General features: G+C 38.4%; 1 protein-coding gene and 1 non-coding gene across 3 annotated transcripts in view; one reads left to right on the top strand and one right to left on the bottom strand.

Moving 5' to 3' along the window:
• NBEAL1 (neurobeachin like 1) overlaps positions 1-17,634 on the bottom strand; it is a 218,639-nt gene that overhangs the window by 153,166 nt on the left and 47,839 nt on the right. For both annotated transcript variants that reach the window (XM_030916927.1, XM_010352612.2), the window contains exons 5-6: positions 10,943-11,024; positions 9,953-10,080 (exon numbers count right to left, since the gene is read on the bottom strand). In XM_030916927.1, the coding sequence (XP_030772787.1) occupies positions 9,953-10,080; positions 10,943-11,024 (210 nt within the window). The remainder of the gene's footprint in view (positions 1-9,952; positions 10,081-10,942; positions 11,025-17,634) is intronic.
• Positions 15,297-15,430, top strand: LOC115893366. The gene has a single exon (XR_004053378.1). It is a non-coding gene; the product is annotated as a small nucleolar RNA SNORA1 (small nucleolar RNA).

Below are 17,634 nucleotides of genomic sequence, written 5' to 3'. Positions count from 1 at the left end.
GGAGATCGAGACCATCCTGGTTAACACGGTGAAACCCCGTCTCTACTAAAAAAATACAAAAAAAAAATTAGCCGGGCGAGATGGCAGGCGCCTGTAGTCCCAGCTACTTGGGAGGCTGAGGCGAGAGAATGGCGTAAACCCGGGAGGCGGAGCTTGCAGTGAGCTGAGATCCGGCCACTGCACTCCAGCCTGGGGGACAGAGCGAGACTCCGTCTCAAAAAAAAAAAAAAAAAAGAAGTCTAGCAAATAACTGAACTGTTCATCAATTAAAAGATTTATTTTTTTGAATTATGCAACATGGTAGCTAGGTTAAATCTCCAAATAACTGTAAAATGAACAAGAAGCCAGCTCTTAAAATTTCCAATCTGTAAAAGAATTTGTTCAGCAGTAACGCTAAGCTGACAGCTCAGACTAGTAGCATATTATTATAGTAAAGTTGAAATTTATCAGAAATCCGGGTTACTCTGCCACTTTCTGAAACTTTATAATAATGAATAATGAGGCCATATATTAGCTTCTTTCATCTTGAGGATACAGATCCAGTATGGGCTGGGATTATTTCTGTTTTTAATGACAATTCCAGTAGTTTTGATGGATGTTATGTTTTCTACAGGCTTTGGTAAAGCCAATACAAATTGCACATGCTTTTAACAAGAACATTTCGATTCAATACAAAATGAATCTCTTAGATGGGCATAGTGGTGTGGAGATTGGAGAATAAAGAGAAGTATTATGATGATACTTCCAACTAGTAGATGGTAAATTTTTTAAAATCACAGATATTTTTTCATTCCCTAAAAAAGCATTTAAAATTACTAAAGCCAACAAAAATAGAAAATATTTAAAGGACAGCCACATAGAAATTCTGTACATCTAAATATGATCAACTGATAAAGCACTGGTCTAAGATGCTTTCTTCTTAATGGCCATAATTGAGCTATTGAAATTACTTTCCTTATAATTATTTCAAACCTGAGAAGAAATTTCAATTCATCATAGAACAAACCACATAGGATAAGCATAGCTGGACTCAATGATAGCAAAATAAAGAGTTCAAAGATCCAGATCTACTATCCAAATTCATTAGAAATCATATTAGACCTCATTTGCTACTGCACTGCTTTCCAAATCTATGCCTATTTCCAGTGTGTGGAAGGCAGAACAATGATTACACCAGCTGTATTTATTTTAATTTCAAACATAACATGTTAGAACATTAATAGATCTTCCTATTTAATTAAGACCATTATCAAAGATTTTCATGTTTTTGTGACAATATAAAATTCACTGGAGTTTCAAATAAAAAATTCAATCATGTGGTAAAAAAATTAATTTTAAAAGGATAAAATTTAATTTAGCTTTCAGGTAGGTTTTTCCATGGGATTATTATCATTTTGTGCATCCATTATAAATTATGGTATTAACTAATAGATTGTTTATATCCTATCCAGACAACCTATGCTACAAACAATAAACATCCTCACCTGATTAACATAATACAAATGTACTTCTACAATTTGTGATCAATGACTCATTCTAAAGTTCCTGTATTAGATGTAACATACGCACATAATTTCCAATATATTTGTGGTAAAAATTTAATATGCTAACATAAACAAAAGGGGTGAGAACTATTGCACATATTAGAACACAAAAATTAAAGCACAAGCAGTTTGTACTGCATTTTTCAATAAGTTAGTAGAGCTAAAAATGAACTTTAGTCTTATTCCATTTGTAGAATGTAGCACAGTTAATTGCTCCATTATTATTTGATATTTGGGCCAAGCATCTAGCATTTAGCAGATGGTAATACCTATCAACCAATTGTCCTGAGAGGGCTGTAAAACACTTACTTGTTCTCAGTTTTCTAAGTTTACGTCCTTGGTTGATTTAACCATGCTGCTGCTGCCTTTTTTTTTTTTTTTTTTTTTTTTTTTTGAGATGTAGTCTTGCTCTGTCACCCAGGCTGGAGTGCAGTGGCGTAATCTCAGCTCACTGCAAGCTCCGCCTCCCAGGTTCACGCCATTCTCCTGCCTCAGCCTTCTGAGTAGCTGGGAGTACAGGCGCCTGCCACCAGACCTGGCTAATTTTTTTGTATTTTTAGTAGAGACGGGGTTTCACTGTGTTAGCCAGGATGGTCTCGATCTCCTGACCTCGTGATCCACCCGCCTTGACCTCTCAAAGTGCTGGGATTACAGGCCGTGAGCCACAGCGCCCGGCCACCATGCTTCTTTTTTGTACTCACATCATACCTAGGACATAATCATTATTCTTAATTTTATTTGGGAAAAATTCAAGTTTTGGCAAAAGTTGCAACAATAAGAATAGATCAAAGAACATCAAATAGAGTTTACCCGAGTTCACTGTTAACACTTTATCCTGAATTTTTTTTTTCTTTTAGAGACAGGGTCTTGCTCTATTGCCCAGACTGGAGTGAAGTGGTGCTATCCTAGTTCACTGTAACCTCTAACTCCTGGGCTCAAGCCATCTTCCCATCTCAGTCTCCTGCAAAGCTAGGACCACAGGTGCAAGCCACCATACCCAGTTAATTTGTTTTATTTTTTGTGAGGATGGGGTCCTGCTATGTTGCCCAGGTTGGTCTCTAACTCCTGGGTTTAAGTGATCCTCCTACCTCAGCCTCCCAAAGTGTCCCACAGGCATGAGCCACTGTGCCTGGCCTCAATATATATAGAAAATTACATATTTCATGGTCCTTCATCTCTTAATATTTTAGTGAATATTTACTAATAGGGATATAGTCTTATATAACACCATAGTATAGTTATAAACTTCAATAAATTTAACACTGATACAATACTTTTATGTAATCTACCAACCATATTCCAGTTTTGTCAATTCACCCACTAACATCCTTTGTAGCATTTCCCTCTTCCAACACAGCTTCCTGGCCAGGGTGAGGTATTGCATTTAGTGTCTCTTTAGCCTCTTTTAATCTGAAACATTTCCAGAACCCCTCTTTGTGATATTTTTAAAGAAAGTTGTCCTCCAGCCTTCCTTTTTTTAAAAATTACAATGTTCTTCACTTGGGGTTTGCTTGTTTTCTCACAATTAGATTCAGACTATGCATGCTTGGCTGGAATAACACATAAGCAATGACATGTCCTTCTCAGGGTTATCACATGTGGAGCACATGATACCCATCTACTTCTTACTGATAATCAGTTAATTTTGATCATCCAACCAACTGGATTATTTGGTCCAGTACTGTCCAAAATAATTACTAATTTTTCAATTACAAGTAATAAGTAATTGTGGGGAGACATTTTAAAACCACACACATGGCCACGCGCAGTGGCTCACACTTATAATCTTAGCACTTCGGGAGGCTGAGGCAGGTGGATCACCTGAGGTCAGGAGTTCAAGACCTGTCTGGCCAAAATAGTGAAACCCTGTCTCGACTAAAAATAAAAAATAAGCCGGGCGTGGTGGTGCACGCCTGTAATCCCAGCCACTTGGGAGGCTGAGGCAGGAGAATTGTTTGAACCTGGGAGGCAGAGGTTGCAGTGAGCTGAGATTACGGTACTGCACTTCAGCCTGGGCGACAGAGCAAGACTCCATCTCAAAACAAACAAACAAACAAACAAAAAACATACACACATCATGCTCCCAACCAAAACTTCCCCCTAGGTTTAACATCCATGAATGATTCTTGCCTGATCCAATCTTATTATGATGTGTCCAAAATGTGATTTTTTTTTCCCAACTCCAGCATCCCCTCTATATTTACTAATTGGCACTTGGAATTTTACTGTAAGCAACACCCTTCACTTCTCCCTTATCTATCACTGGTATGAACTCATAAATTTTCTTCCTGAATGGTTAAATAATTCATTACTGTAATTATCACAGGTGTGAGCCACCATGCCTGGCTGATTTATTTCCCTATACTTATTTTAGTTCCACTTGAGGAAATCTTTCCAACTTTCTGAGATTCTGTAAGTAGAATCAAAATTGAGATAACAGATTAATCAAATCTACAAAAAGCATCTATTTGTTTTCATCAAATAAGAAAAGAAATAGTTTTAAATGGCTCTGTATTTGGAATTATGTTAATTTTAATTAAATCTATTCTAACCTGCTTTAGCTCTTTTGGTAAGCAATAAACACAAACAATGAATAAGAAATTACATATCTTCTAAATTTCCACTTAATTTCAGAATCAGATTAATAAATAAGGTGTAAATTATTGCTGTAGATTCCTTTCTGTAAGTCTTCCATGAGCAATGGATTTCTCCTAATTCCATTTTTTAATCTCCCTGTCAAAGTCAAAGAAACCCAAGTCTGAATTTCCCTGCTTTACCATTTATCTTTGAAGCAGTTCTTACATTACTGGCAAGATTGCTGTGCATATTAGAGATAATACATACACAGCTTCTAATGTAATTCCTGGCAAATATATACATGCATTCATTAAATGCTGCTACTCATCCTCTACTTTGCCCCTCTTTCTGTTGCCATCTTACATAAGCAGAATTATCTTCCTATATTATGTTAATAGCATATAAAAGTTTCTTCTTTTTAGGTCTCTGGGCTGTGCTCCTAGCTCGGGCTCCCTCTCTTCAGTTCTGAGAGGCCTTAGGTGGTTCTGTGGCAGCCTCTGTTGCCTGTGACCTGCAGGCCCTGCAAGATCCCCGGGCAAGATGCTGGAGCATGCTGGAAGCTGGAATGTGGACTCAGTGACTTTTGAGGATGTGGCTGTGACCTTCACCCAGCAGGAGTGGGCGTTGCTGGATTTTTCCCAGAAGAAACTCTTACAGAGATGTGACACAGGAAACCTTCAGGAATTTGGCTTCTACAGGAAACAAATGGGAAGACCAGAATGTTGACGATCCAGTCAGAAAATATGGGAGAGAGGCCGGGCGCGGTGGCTCAAGCCTGTAATCCCAGCACTTTGGGAGGCCGAGATGGGCGGATCACGAGGTCAGGAGATCGAGACCATCCTGGCTAACACGGTGAAACCCCGTCTCTACTAAAAATACAAGGAAATTAGCCGGGCGTGGTGGCAGGCGCCTGTAGTCCCAGCTACTCAGGAGGCTGAGGCAGGAGAATGGCGTGAACCTGGGGGACGGAGCTTGCAGTGAGCCGAGATCGGGCCACTGCATTCCAGCCTGGGGCACAGAGCAAGACTCCGTCTCAAAAAAAAAAAAAAGAAAATATGGGAGAAATGTAAGTCATATGGTAGAGAGACTGTGTGAAGGTAAACAAAATAGTCCATGTGGAGATACCTTCAGCCAGAATTCAAATCTTAATCTGAACAAGAAAGTTTCTACTGAAGTAAAATCATGTGTACGCAGAATGTGTGGAAAAGTCTTCATATGTCATACATCTCTACATAGGTATATTGTGTCTCACAGGTATATTGTATCTCACTCTGGACACAAACTATTTGAGTGTGAGGACTGTTAATGAAGCCATATAAATGGAAACAATGTGGGAAAGTCTTTCTCTCACAGGTGTTTGAAGACACATGGTAATGCACAGTGATAATGGATTTTATAAATGTACAGTATGTGGGGAAAACTTTATTTTCCCCAGTTTATTTAAAATGCACCAGAAAACTCACACTGGAGAAAAAAAATCCTATAAATGTAAACATTGTGGTAAAGACTTCAATTATTCCAGAAACGTCACGAACATGAAAGAACTCATAGAGGAGAGAAACCCTATACAAGCAAGAAATGTGATAAATTATTAACTTCTTCCTATGTCCTTCAACAACATGAAATGATTCATACTGGAGAGAAACCCTATAGATGCAGAGAATGTGGTAAAGCTTTTACAACTTCCAGTTTCCTTCGTAAGCATACAAAGGCTCACAGTGGAGAAAAGCCTTAGGAATGTCAAAAATGTGTTAAGTCAGTCACACTTTCCAGTTCCCTTGGATGACATGAAAGAACTCAAACTGAAGAGAAACCCTTGGATATAAGTAAAATGGTAAAGCCTTCACTTCTCCCAGATCCTTTCAACAGCATGAAAGAAGTCATACTGAAAAAAAAACCATGTGAATGGAAGAAATGTGGTAAAGACTTCAGATGTTCTAGTTCTATTAGAACAGATGAAAAAACACATAGTGGGATTGTGAGGAATACTGGAAAACATGCAATTTTCTCAGTTCCCTTTGAAAACTAAGAGAAACTCATAGTGGGGGAAAAATGAATGTAAAAAAACTGGCAAAGTCCTCAGTTTTCCCAGTTTCTTTCAAGGACATAAAAGGGTTCACAATAGAGAAAAACCCTATAATTCTTAGAAATGTGGCAAAGCCTTCAGTTTTTCCATTTTTCTTTGAAATATGTAAGAAGTCAGTGGAGATAAGCCTTATAAACTTAAATGTGTGGTAATTTCTTTAGTTTGTAAGTTTCATTTGATACTTGAACTCATTTTTTAAAAATTCCTATAAATGTACAGAGTGCGAGAGTACCTTCCTTCATTTGTCTAATTGTCTAACACATGTTCAAGATACATGGTAACAAACTGTAGATGGACCTTATAAATGTGAGAGCACTCTGGATTGGAAGCACAGTAGTGTAGAAAATACAGAAATGTTTTTAAGTTTAACAATTACTTCAAAAGTTTTGTAAAACTCTCACTAGTAAGAAATTCTATACACGTTGGTAAATTGGAAAGCCTGATGTAAATTAATGCTCAGAAATGCACATAAGTGGAATGTTATTCTCATTATAAATATTTTGCTTATCAGTGGTTCATTGCTAAAGAGGGTCTCTGTGCTTTTGATTTCTACTTCCGCAAGAAAACCTCAATGTGAAAATTCTGTGGATACTCTTTCAGCAATGCTACATGAGTTTAACAGGTAGTGGATTTTTAAAAAATTAAATTAGTAAAATTCTTCTCTCTTAAGTGTGTTGGATCTCTGGGTAAATTAAAATGTATTCCTATATGGAGGTAATTTTAATTTTTATGTAATTTTTAAAGTTATCTGATTAATGGGCCATTGAAAAATGTGTTTTTGGTAACATTTGGAATTTTCTCACTGGCCTCATCTGGCAAGTTTTGGTTATCCGTACACGTTTTCTACTTTATATAGGAAAATTACTCTTTTTTGATGTAATAATCTTTGTTATATTTTCCTTTTTAATAAAGAGTTATCAAAAAATTTTTCTTCTTTTTGACTCTCAAAAACTGTTTTTAGCTACCAATTTTATCTAATTTGTTATCAGAACTACCTTTAATAAATCTTCTCTCCCCATCTTTAAATTCATTTTGCTATTATTAAAGATTCCTTTAAAAGCCTCTCTTCTGCCATTTTCAGACTGGTTTTATGTTCCTCTTTCTGTATCTGCCTTGCTGTCTATAAAGAAAAGTTATGTCATTGTTTCAAAACTTAAAATGCTCTCTTAGATTTGCCATTGCTGAAAAGTCTAAGGCGGAGGATGGAGAAGTAGCAAGAGTAGGAGGGAGAGGAGGAAGAGATACACTTTCCTTAGAGAAATCTCTGGCATACATGTCAAAATCGGGGAACACTGATTAGTTAGAACCAAAGTGCTAATGAGTATAAAGACTACAGATGAAGCACTGTTAAGTGTCTCTTTGTATCTTTTTTTAAAAAGACAGGTCTCTATAGCTAACTGAAGCCTTGAACTCTTAGGCTCAAGCAGTCCTCCCACCTCAGCATCCCCAGTAGCTGGGACAACAGGCATGAGCCACCACATCCGGCTCCCTTTTTGTACTTTTAAAGACTCATAAGCAGGGCATAAGCAGAGATAAACAGAAGTCACGGCACTAATTGCCAACTATTTCTACCCCTTCTAGTCACATAATAGATTTTAACTTGGCCCCACTGTAGTAGACCGGGACATGTAATCACAGTTCTGGCCAATGAGTTCAAAATGAAAATGACATGTGTCATGTAGCATGACCAGACAAGACAAGAACATTAAACTGCCAATTTGACACCTTTCAAAACTTTTTCTCTCACACTTGGTGACTACAAAGGCTAAAATGCTGGCTGCTCTGTTAGCCTGGGACCTTTAGTGACTATGATGAGTAGAGGCTCTCTGCTTACCCACAATAGACAGACAACATGAAAAAGAAGTAAATCTTTTGTTATTCTAATTCCCTTGTTTGTTACTGATGCATAATTTACTCCTCCTGCCTAACTGAAATTTTGTATCTTTAACCAACATTTTCCAAATCTCCATCTCCCAGGATGTATTCTGATTTCAATAAAATATTATATCATTATATAGAACATACAAAAAGTGCTACCACATAGTATATATAAATGTTCTCTTGGTTATCAATTCTTCACCATCATCTAATGGTATGGGGGCTATACTACCCTGGAAACCCTGAAAAATCTATAAAAATAATTTAGTAATGAAATTCTGCAATGATGTTGCAGGAAGTAGAAATTATTTACAAATTGGTCAGGCTAAGTTGAAAATGAAAATGGAAATCTTGAGGCGATTTGGGAGATTTAAAAAAGAGGTCTGATTGAGAGTGATGATACAATTCTTTGTAATCTGTGCCCACAGGTAAGAATAATATGTGACTTTAAAAGTCTTCTCTTTGAGCTCCGTACTGGTAATTAAGCTATTGTCACTAAGCTACCAACCGACTCTTCTATATTCTCTCTGCTTTGTGATGCTGGGACAGGCATCATGCAAACTTTCTTTTTCCAGCTGCCTCCCTTTTGGGCTCCCTAATAGAGGGTACCAGATGAAGCGTGGAAGAAAGAGAGCAAGGATTGGTTCCACAATGCTCTTTTTCTGTATACTCATCAGCATCACGCCAGCAAGAATTCTTAATTGTAGCAATGGCAGTTGGCTCCTGTCTTCAGCTTATTTTTGGCAATCCCAGAATGAGCCTCTTGACCGTTCAAGAGATACAAGCACCAGCTATGCAATGCTCCTTCCTCAGAGGTCTGAACCCCAGTGCTGTAGGGCATCTTCTCCAAAGTCTAGATTCTGATAACTTCATTCTCTTCCCTTTGTTCCCATGACCGCAGAAGTAGCTGTTTCCTAAAGTTAATGTCCTACCTTTGCTTTGTCAATTCTCTAACATTTGTTCATCAATTTCCTTGTATTAGATCCTCTCTTTTAAAATATCTAGTTTGAGGAGGCTGGGTGCAGTGGTTCATGTGTATAACCCCAGTACTTTGGGAGGCTAAGGTGGGAGGACTACTTGAGCCTAGGAATTCAAGACCAGTCTGGGCAACATAGTGAGATCTCATGTCTAAAAATAAAAATAAAAATATCTAGTGTGGTTTCTGTTTTCCTTATGGGATCCTGATGACATAAACTCTACAATTAAAAATAAATGGACAAAGGCCAGGCATGGTGGCTCCTAGCACTTTGGGAGGCCAAGGCAGGCAGGCAGATCACGAAATCAGGAGATCGACACCATCCTGGTCAACATGGTGAAATTCCATCTCTACTAAAAATACAAAAATTAGCCGGGTGTGGTGGGGCGCTCTTGTAATCCCAGCTACGCAGGAGGCTGAGGCAGGAAAACTGCTTGAACCTGGGAGGCGGAGGTTGCAGTGAACTGAGATCATGCCACTGCACTCCAGCCTGGTGACAGCAAAACTCCATCTCAAAAAATATATAAAAAAAGAAATGGACAAAATACTGCTAGAAAGCATTTTCTAATTATAAAGTACGTTTTTAAAAAAAGAACTTTTCTTGAAAAACATGTATACTGTATTTGATGTTACTATGCCTTTAACATTTCTTATCAGATTATTAGTATTCAAAATTGTATTGCAAAATACAAGTTCAGGGTATCTGTAATTATTCAGAAGTAGAATTTATCACTAATTCATTCCCTCCAACATATTTCTCTAGCTCAGAGTTAAACCTATGGGTCTTATATACTTCTTTCCAATTGCTTTCATAGAGGAGACCTGCTTTGAAGAATCAGATATGTTATGACATTCAGGTTTTAAATGAACATTATTATTTATAAGACATACCCTGAAATTCTATGTCTCCAATTCCGATATGGATCATATAAGCTTTCACAAAATGCCAATGCATGGATCACAAATTCTTCAACAGATGTCTGATCGGCCATTTCCTTCTCTTTTTTTTTGCTTTTTAACTGAGAACAAAGTTAAACATAAAATTAAAGACATGTCTTACTTATCATCTAACAATAAGTCATTAAAATTAAAGACATGTCTTACTTATCATCTAACAATAAGTCATTTGTATTCAAATAAGCCAAACTTTCCTTTTGAGACTAAAAGAGTCATTTAATCATATGGACTGGATACAGCCTCTACGATTTTAAGCATGTCCTATGATAGGTTTAAAATAAATAGCCAAACATCTTTTGAAAAAGTAATGTTTTCAGTAAGAAGGATATGTGATAAATAATACATAAAAATCACAAATTGTATCTTTTAAAAGTCATTTATAAAACACTTGAATTTTTAAATTAAGTAACAGTATATACAATAACTACTTGTCTACATTTAGGTAATACGTACAAGATTTCTGAAATATATATTACCCAACAATAAGTTTAAGTCTCTTCTCAATTATTACCTCTTCTGAAAATATTTAACTATACTGACTATAATACAAAAAAAAGTAGGCCAGGCTCGGTGGCTCACACCTGTAATCCCAGCACTCCGGGAGGCCGAGGCAGGCGGATCACCTGAGGTCAGGAGTTTGAGACTAGCCTAACCAACATGGAGAAACCCCGTCTCTACTAAAAATACAAAAGTTGGCCGGGCGCGGTGGTGCATGCCTGTAATCCCAGCTACTTGGGAGGCTGAGGCAGGAGAATCGCTTGAACCCGGGAGGTGGAGGCTGTGGTGAGCAGAGATCGGGCCATTGTACTCCAGCCTGGGCAACAAGAGCGAAACTTCATCTCAAACAAACAAACAAACAAGCAAACAAAAAGTAAAACCTAGTTGCTCTCAGTAAAGTGACAAAAATGATTAGTTCACACCTACTTGCTGAATATAGAGCGTTGTCATGGTGATGACATAATTAATGTACGAGCAAGTCCCAATTTCTTCCACATTTGACAGATTTCTGTGAGAAAAAGAGACTTTAATTTTTTACAATGAATGTTGAACAAACCATATGTTCGTGAATTCAGCTTGAATTATGAGAACACAAGTTGGCAAACAAAACGCAAATGACATTTATTAAAACATAAAATCAATATGGTTATATAACTGCTCTCCCACCAAGACTGTGAAATATACCTCAAGCACTATTTAACTACTACAGACAGAGAATGTTTAAAAAGTATATGCTGATTAGCCTCTATTTATTACTGAAAATTGGAAAATATCACAAAGTAGAAACAGAAAAAAAAAATAAACACCAACATCTTGCAATCTCAAAATAAGAAACTATGTACATCTACATTATTTCCTTACAGATTTTTTGTCCCTATGCAGATTCTTAGTTTTTTTTTCCGTATATACTGTTGGCATTATAACACATGTGCAGTATAATCATCTTCACTTTGCTTTTTGAATTACAGTTCCCTTTTAAGGCTGTATTTCCTCAACTACATTAAAAGTCCTTGAAAAAGGGCTAACAGCATCTTTACTCACTCTAAGAGGGCATAGCATCATATTTTTGTTTAAAGCAGTGGGTTTGTAAGTGCTTGGTATTTAACTAAAATGTGATCCCTCATTTTTATTCCATTTTTATAAGACTGAGGTAAAACATGATAATATTCATTATATCTAAAATATTTTCCTTGACATAATAAAAAAGCAACATCCATTAATTTTGTTATGAGATATTGTGATCTTGTAAAACATTTTATGTCTTAAAATTCAGTAAACGCTAATTTTAGAAAAATTAACAGAATGAATAGACTTCTTCTTCTTCTTTTTTTTTAAGAGATGGGGTCTTGCTCGGCTGCCCAGGCTAGAGCGAAGTGGTACAATCATAGTGCACTGCAGCATCAAACTCTTGGGCTCATGTAATCCTCCCACCCCAACTTCCTGAGAAGCTGGGACTACAGGTATGTGCCACTAGGCCTGGCTAACTTTTTTAATTTTTTGTTGAGATGAGGGTCTCACTTTGTTGCCCAGGCTGGTCCTGAACTCCTGGGCTCAAGCAGTCCTCCTGCCTCAGCCTCCCAAAGGGCTGGGATTACAGGTGTCAGCCGCCACACCTACCCAACCAACAGACTTATTAATGTAAGATGTCAGACTGGCATGACAACTTGGAGAAAACAGCATAACGCAGAGGCAAAACTGGAAGCTTCTGCAAGAATTCTGCTTCCAATAATAGTGGACTAAGATCAGTCCTCTCCCTGACAACAACTAGAAAACATGGACAAAACATTTTTTTAAAAATCTGTTTAAAGGCAGGGGAAAATTAATAAGGAAGTGAAAAATCACAGATACAAGATACAGAACAAAGAAACACAGAAAGAGATGAGAGCTGCATTTAGATCCATTTTTGCACTAATGACTTCTACCAGTCCTGACAGGGGTAGACGAAACAATGAGAAGCTGCTGATTGCATCTGACAGTCTCACAGTGCTCAAAAGGGACAAAATTAGAATTCAGAGCGCGAAAATGACTGTCTCTAAGGCTGTGGCTTAAGATCCCAAAAGGCAACACTCAAGAAGTAAAGATGAAATGAAAATAGATTAGTAGTCACAGAGACTAAGTCCAAGTCAGCTTAATCATTCACTGTATTAGAGGGATCCTACTTTTCCAAAAACTAATGTACATTAACTGAGAAGAAAGACAGTAGTATCCCCAGCCTAAAAGTATCTCTACGATTTTTCAAAAATAATAACCAACACTTACTCAAAAATAACAACTCACATGAGAAGGCAACACAAGTTTGAAAATCAAAAGAAACAGGCCGAGCGCGGTGGCTCAAGCCTGTAATCCCAGCACTTTGGGAGGCCGAGATGGGCGGATCACAAGGTCAGGAGATTGAGACCATCCTGGCTAATATGGTGCAACCCCGTCTCTACTAAAGAATACAAAAAACTAGCTGGGCGACAAGGCGGGCGCCTGTAGTCCCAGCTACTTGGGAGGCGGAGGCAGGAGAATGGCGTGAACCTGGGAGGCGGAGCTTGCAGTGAGCTGAGATCCGGCCACCGCACTCCAGCTTTTGAGACTCCGTCTCAAAAAAAAAAAAAAAAGAAAAAAAGAAAATCAAAAGAAACAATACACAAAAGAAACAGACCCACAATATGAGCAAAAGTAAAAGAAAAAGAGGTTGGGTGTAGTGGCTCATGCCTATCTGTAACCCCAACACTTTGAGAGGCAGAGGCAGGAGGATTGCATGAGCCCAGGAATTCGAGACTAGCCTGGGCAACATAGCAAGACAGTAATTTAAAAAAATTTTTTTTTTTTTTTTTTTTTTTGAGACGGAGTCTCGCTCTGTCACCCAGGCTGGAGTGCCATGGCGTGATCTCGGCTCACTGCAAACTCCGCCTCCTGGGTTAAAGCAATTCTCCCGCCTCAGCCTCCCAAGTAGCTGGGATTACAATTGTGTGGCGCCATTCCTAGCTAATTTTTGTATTTTTAGTAGAAAGGCCAGGCTGGTCTGGAAGTCCTGACCTCAAATGATCGGCTTGCCTCAGCCTCTCAAAGTGCTGGGATTACAGGCCAGCCAGCAGGACAATAATTTTTTTTTAAACAATTGGCCAGACATGGTGGTGTGCCTCCCAGCTACTCAGAAGGTTGAGGTGGGAAGATCACTTGAGCCAGGGAGATTGAGGCTGTAGTGAGCCATGTGATCATGTACACTCCAGCCTGGGTGATGGAGCAAGACTCTGTCTCAATTTTTTTAAAAAAGCATAATCCATGAAAGAAAAAAGTTAAGTCAAACTTCATTAAAATTAAAAACTTCTGCTTTGCAAAACACTATTAAAAGAATAAAAAGACAAGTCACAGACTATCAAAAAATATTTACAAACCAGATACGTGCCAGACACAGTGGCTCATGCCTGTAATCCCAATATTTTGGGAGGTTGAGGTGGGAGGATCGCTTGAGCCCAGGAGTTACAGACCAGCCTGGGCAATATAGCGAGACCTCATCTCTACAAAAAATAAAAAATAAAAAAACATCAGCCAAGTATGGTGGCATGTACCTGTGGTCCCAATTACTTGGGGTGCGGGGTACTGAAGTAGGAGGATAACTTGAGGATGCAGTGAGCTATGATCACGCCACTGCACCTCAGGCAACAGAACTCACTGCACCTGGGCAACAGAGTAAAAACCTGTCTCAAAACAACAATGACAACCACAAAAAAAAAAAAAAAAAACCCAGATAACTGATAAAGGAATTACATCTCAAAACAGTCAAAGATGTCTTAAAACTTAATAAGAAAACAACCCAATTTTTAAAAATGAGCAAAAGATCTAAATAGACACTTTAACAAAGAAGATACAAATGGTATATAGCCATATGAAAAGATGGTGAACATCTTTTGTCATTAGGAAATTGCAAATTAAAACAATGAGATACTACAAACACCTATTAAAACGACTAAAATCTAAAAGAACAGTATAATCCAATACTGGAAACCATGGAGAGCAACAGGAACTCTCATTCATTGTTGGTGGGAATGCAAAATGGTATAGCCATTTTGGAAGACAATTTTGCACTGACAAAGCTAAACATAAGCTTACCATATGACACAGCAATAATATTGCTCAGTATTTACCTAAATGAGTTCAAAAGTTATGTGTATGCAAAATCTGCACACAGATGTTTGTAGCAGCTTTATTCATGACTGTCAAAAACTGGAAGCAACCAAGATGTCCTGCAACAGGGGAATGAATAAACAAACTGTGGTATGTCCATAAGTAGAGTATTATTCTGTGACAAAAATAAATGGGCTATCAAGCTACAAAAAGACATGGAGGAGGGTCAGGTGCAGTGGCTCATGCCTATAGTCCCCGTTTGATCAAGGCAGAAGAATCACTTGAGCCCTGGAGTTTGAGACCAGCTTCGGCAACATGGCGAAACTCCTTCTCTACAAAAAATACAAAATAATAATAGTAATAATAACTGGGCATGGCAGTATGTACCTGTAGTCTCAGCTACTCAGAGGCTGAGGTGGAAAGATAATGAGACCGGGAGGTCAAGGATGCAAAGAGCCCTTATCAAGCCACTGCACTCCAGTGTAGTTGACAGAGTAAGACCTTGTCTAACAAACAAACAAACAAACAAAGAAAAGTCATGCAGGACCCTTAAATGCATATTACTAAGTGAAGGAAGCCAGTCTGAAAAGGCTACATTCTGTATGATTCTAATTATGACACTCTGGTGAAAGCAAAACTAAAGACACCATTAAAATATCAGTGGTTAAGCCTCATTCTAGATGAGAATGGGTACTGTTGATCATGGTGTCCAAAAAAGTTAACGTGGCTAAATTGAGACAGAGGCTATGCTTCCATCACAGTACATATATTGCAGTGGTGACAATGAGACCTGTAACATTTGGTATACTTATGAGAAAAAAAAAAAAAAAAAGCAGTGGTTGCCAGAGGTTGGGGCGGGAAGTGGGCTGGGGTGTGTGTGTATGTGTGTGTGGGTGTGTAAGGAATGAATATGTGGAGCACAGGCCGTTTTTAGTGTACGGAAACTATTCTATATGATCCTATAATGATGAATTATGTCAAATTTATATATGACAATATAAATTAGTCAAAACCCAAGAAACTATACAACACAAATAGTGAACCCTAATATGCATATGGACCTTAGTTAATAATATATAAAAACTGGTTCATCAGCTATGATAAATGTATCATACTAATGTGAGATATTAATAATAGAGGAAACTGAGGGGTAAGGGAAAGGAGTATGCGGGAATTCTAGATTTATATAAAAACGGCTCTAAAACATGAAGTGTATTAAAGTTTTTAAAAGGAGCTTTGAAAAAGTAAAGTGAGGTCTCTGGAAATAGAAACATGTTCTGTGACTGGTAGCTATTAAACATTAAATTTATAATCAGAAACTATCTCCTACCCAAAACATTTTTTTCAAACAAAAAATGTGTTGAGCATTCCAGTGCTTCCCTCTATTACCAAAATCTCAATATAATGAATTTACAACAAATATCTGTAGGATTTTTGATTTCAGCAAAATTGTAGTAGGTAGCTAGCAGGAAAATATAGCAAATTATCAGAGATCAACTTATGTCTTACAACCTGAATAAACCCTTTTCCTTTAACCTTTTTTTTTTTTTTTTTTTGAGAAGAGTCTCGCTCTGTCACCCAGGCTGAAGTGCAATGGCACGATCTCGGCTCACTGAAACCTCCGCCTCCCAGGTTCAAGCAATTCTCCTGCCTCTCAGCCTCCTGAGTAGCTGGGATTTCAGGCACCCGCCACCACGCCTGGCTAATTTTTGTATTTTTTTGGAGAGACGGGGTTTCACCATGTTGGCTAAGCTGGTCTCGAACTCCTGACCTCAAGTGATACACCTCCTCGGCCTCCCAAAGTGCTGGGATTACAGGTGTGAGCCACCGTACCCAGCTGCATCCTTCAACCCTTATAATTCTTGTATTATGCTTCTAAATTTTAAGGATGAGGAAAAACACAAAAATAAAAACATGTCTAAGGCTCTGTGAGAGCCTAAATTAGGGCGAAATGTTTTAGAAATTATTGCTCAGTCATTCCATAATTCCTTCAAAGGCAATGAGAAATTAAGCCAAAGGTGACTAAGAGGAAAATTCAGTCCCTATTCATCTACTAATTAATTATAAAATATTTATAAAACAAATAATGTATGTTATAGAAAGTGGCGTCCAAAAAGAAAATAGATTTAAAGATATAGAATGTGGCTTCCGAAATGAAGATAGGTTTCAAGAGGAATATGAACCAATTAAACCAATGGTTCTTGAATTCTTATATGCAGATGCCCCTAAACCAATGGTTCTTGAATTCTCATATGCAGATGAATGTGGAATGCTTGAAAAATCCAGATTTTGATCACTGTTGAAACAGAATTTCCACAAGCAAGGCTCAAGCTCTATATTCTACGAAGCTTCCTTGTTGTTATTTATGCATAACAAAATGTAAGCACCACAGACCTAATTTATAAATGTGGGAAATATAAAAACTTATAGGATAGAAGCGGGCGGAGCAACATGGCCAAATAGGAACAGCTCCAGTCTCCAACTCCCAGCGCGAGCGACACAGAAGACTGGTGATTTCTGCATTTTCAACTGAGGTACTGGGGTCATCTCACTAGGGAGTGCCGGACAATCAGTGCTGGTCAGCCGCTGAAGCCGGACCAGCGAGAGCTGAAGCAGGGCGAGGCATCGCCTCACCTGGGAAGCGCAAGGGGGAAGGGAATCCCTTTTCCTAGCCAGGGGAACTGAGACACACAACACCTGGAAAATCAGGTAACTCCCACCCCAATACTGCGCTTTAAGCAAACGGGCACACCAGGAGATTATACCCACACCTGGCCAGGAGGGTCCCACAGCCACAGAGCCTCCCTCATTGCTAGCACAGCAGTCTGCGATCTAACCGCAGGGCAGCAGCGAGGCTGGGGGAGGGGCGCCCGCCATTGCTGAGGCTTAAGTAGGTAAACAAAGCCGCTGGGAAGCTCCAACTGGGAGGAGCTCACAGCAGCTCAAGGAAACCTGCCTGTCTCTGTAGACTCCACCTCTGGGGACAGGGCACAGCTAAACAACAA

This window comes from Rhinopithecus roxellana, chromosome 14 (assembly GCF_007565055.1).
Source record: "Rhinopithecus roxellana isolate Shanxi Qingling chromosome 14, ASM756505v1, whole genome shotgun sequence".
NCBI lineage: Eukaryota > Metazoa > Chordata > Mammalia > Primates > Cercopithecidae > Rhinopithecus > Rhinopithecus roxellana.
This window is presented reverse-complemented; position numbering and strand designations above follow the sequence as displayed.